The 2,500-nt window shown below is 44.0% G+C and overlaps 2 protein-coding genes across 2 annotated transcripts in view; both read right to left on the bottom strand.

The window, feature by feature from the left end:
• The window catches only part of polr1f (RNA polymerase I subunit F), a 3,206-nt gene extending 1,544 nt beyond the window's left edge, over positions 1-1,662 (bottom strand). The window contains exons 1-2 of the mRNA XM_083685217.1: positions 1,351-1,662; positions 380-521 (exon numbers count right to left, since the gene is read on the bottom strand). Coding sequence (XP_083541343.1) covers positions 380-521; positions 1,351-1,661 — 453 coding nt within the window. The 5' untranslated portion in view covers position 1,662. The remainder of the gene's footprint in view (positions 1-379; positions 522-1,350) is intronic.
• A 200-nt stretch (positions 1,663-1,862) lies between these two features.
• LOC310815446 (nuclear factor 7, ovary-like) overlaps positions 1,863-2,500 on the bottom strand; it is a 1,942-nt gene continuing 1,304 nt past the window's right edge. The window contains exon 1 of the mRNA XM_083685216.1: positions 1,863-2,500. This exon is cut by the window's right edge and continues 1,304 nt beyond it. Within this exon, the coding sequence (XP_083541342.1) occupies positions 2,146-2,500 (355 nt within the window). The 3' untranslated portion in view covers positions 1,863-2,145.

Raw genomic sequence — 2,500 nt, 5'->3', positions numbered from 1 at the left:
GTGTTGGAATTTCTTGAATAGTGAAACTAAGATGTACACAATTACCATCAAATAAAAGCTGAGAATCTCTATGTTCACCTCACAGTAATTGTTTGATTTCAAATCCAAACTATTTGGAGTGTAGAGCCAAAAGAAGAAAAAATGCTTCACTGCCCCGTTACTTACGCAGGGCACTGGAAGTGTTATCTACATATGACAGGCGGGGTTCGAACACAGGTCTCCCACTCGGAAGACACAAGTGTCTACCATTAGGCCAAGAGGACATCCTCAAGGTCTGAAGGCGACACTTTCGTTTATATGTCTCAGGCAAGGCTACCTCATTGGTGTAATTTCAAACCACCACCACTACATACAGGACAGACGACAGACAGCGACTCACCAGAAGTTTCTGTCCTATCTGGGGCTGGAAGACTACAAAGCTGGCCTCTATGTTCATGTGGATGTATCCCATGTCGTCATAGATGTCCCCGAGGCAACCCAGGATGCTGACGTTGTCATAGGCCAGAGGGACACCCTTGAGACTGAAACACAAACACAGGTTCAAACTAGGTTTGGAACATACACACAGTACACTTTATCTGTGATCATGCACACTGAAAAGGATTTTTAAAAAATAATAACATGGTCATGCTGTGCTGTCTTTTCCTGTTGTAACGTGTTGTATGTTTGAATGCCTGTCTTTGACATGTTTATTGTGGATGCTGCTTCAGACAACCACATTCCCCTCTTGGAGATACTTTAAAATATGTGTTTTATTAGTTGTTATTAAATTACCAAAACAGAACGTCAGTGTAAATCAATGTTTTTATAATTATAGCGGCACTGTGGTGGCGTTCAATGGCGGATCAGCATGTAAATATGGCTCTTCTCACCTGTCCACAGAACTATACACAACCACAGACGTCTAGTTGCTTTATGTTGTCCTTGCTGCTGCTGCTGTCAGATAATATCTGGGAAGATATGGCGGCACAGAGACGGCACTGTAGTGCATTAAGAACCTAAACTACTGTGCAAGGCGCCTAATATAACCATTGTCACTCTAATGCAACTAATACATTCAAGCAAGGGTCATTATCTATCGAACTGTTGCTATCAACACACAGGCTAGCAGCTAGAGCAACATAATGTGCCATTTAGCTGACGCTTTTATCCAAAGCGACTTGCATTGCAGTGAGTGCATACATTTCAGTATATACGGTCCCAGTGGGAATCAAACCCACAACCTAAGCGTTGTTAGCGCCATGCTCTACCGACTGAGCCACAGAGGACCACTACAACACGTTAAAAGTGACGACGTGAAAAACATGCCAGCCGGCTCACTGAGCTAAGCTCTCCTCTCCTCTCCTCTACCTTTCCGAGAATCGGAGCAATTCCGTGTTGAGTTCGTCTTGTATCCCCGTCCTCTTCTTGTTCAGGTACATCGGCGACAGGGCGATGTGTCTTCTGTGAGTGTCCATAACCAGACACGAGTACGGGGCAGACACCAGCTGGCATGCGTCCGCGAAAGAGGGAATCAAACACTGGACAGCCACACCAGCGTCCCCGGCGCCTGCCGTTGACAGTCGGTTGGGTGTCTGCTGGGTTAAGGCCGAGACTTGTTTCGACATTTTCGTATGTTTGGAGTTGTCTTCGTCTTCAGTCTGCTGCTCTAAGTTCGCCATGCTGTTAGAAGAGTACGGAAGGAGACAAACGAGGCGAGGATCGGTGAGTTCCGCTGTAGGGAGGGACCGTGATCTCATGCATGGAGCGGTTTTGTTATTTCGCCTCCTGGTGGTGGGGAGTATGGAAATGAACTTTGATTTAAGATGACTCTTTTTTATTTTAGTCTTTATTCAGCCACAATATATATATATTTATTTTTCCAATAACCCTCATTACACAATATCTTTCAAATGCACTCATAACAAGTTCAATGTTGACTGTGTTAAAGCCTACAGGCTGCAGACTAATAATCAGTACATACACAACAATCATGTGTTAAAGTAGACGCAGTAAAGGAAATTAACAATCATATAAAATCACTAGTGGTGAATTTTGATGTGATTTGATTTTCAGCTCAAACAATGCTGTTCCACTATTACAGACAGAGGTGATATCATCTCTAACAATGCTGTTCCACTATTACAGACAGAGATGGAATCAGCTCTAACTGTGCTGTTCCACTGTTACAGAGGCCTTCACTGGTAAGATCCTCAGAGGGAGGGTATGACAGTAAGTACCAATGTATGGAAAGACTCTCTCAGTGAAAGTGTGTGTAAACGTGTGTAGGTGTGAGTTATTATCAGGATCAGACAATGACAGTTTTCCTCTGTCCCAGTCAAGCTGCACTCTGATGCTGTGGGGGGGTTTTCTCAATGTGAGAAGAGTGCCTGACCCTACTGAGTTAATGGCTATGTATTTACTTTGTACATAACTTAAATTCCAGGCACCTTCCATTATCAGTCCCTTCCTCTGGAAAGACTCTGCTAACACACCCAAGACCCAGGCTGAATTGTCTCCC

Source organism: Argentina silus (genome assembly GCF_951799395.1).
Source record: "Argentina silus genome assembly, chromosome: 14".
Classification (NCBI taxonomy): Eukaryota; Metazoa; Chordata; class Actinopteri; order Argentiniformes; family Argentinidae; genus Argentina; species Argentina silus.
Note: the sequence above shows the minus strand (reverse complement) of the source record. Positions and strands in the feature narration are given on the sequence as shown.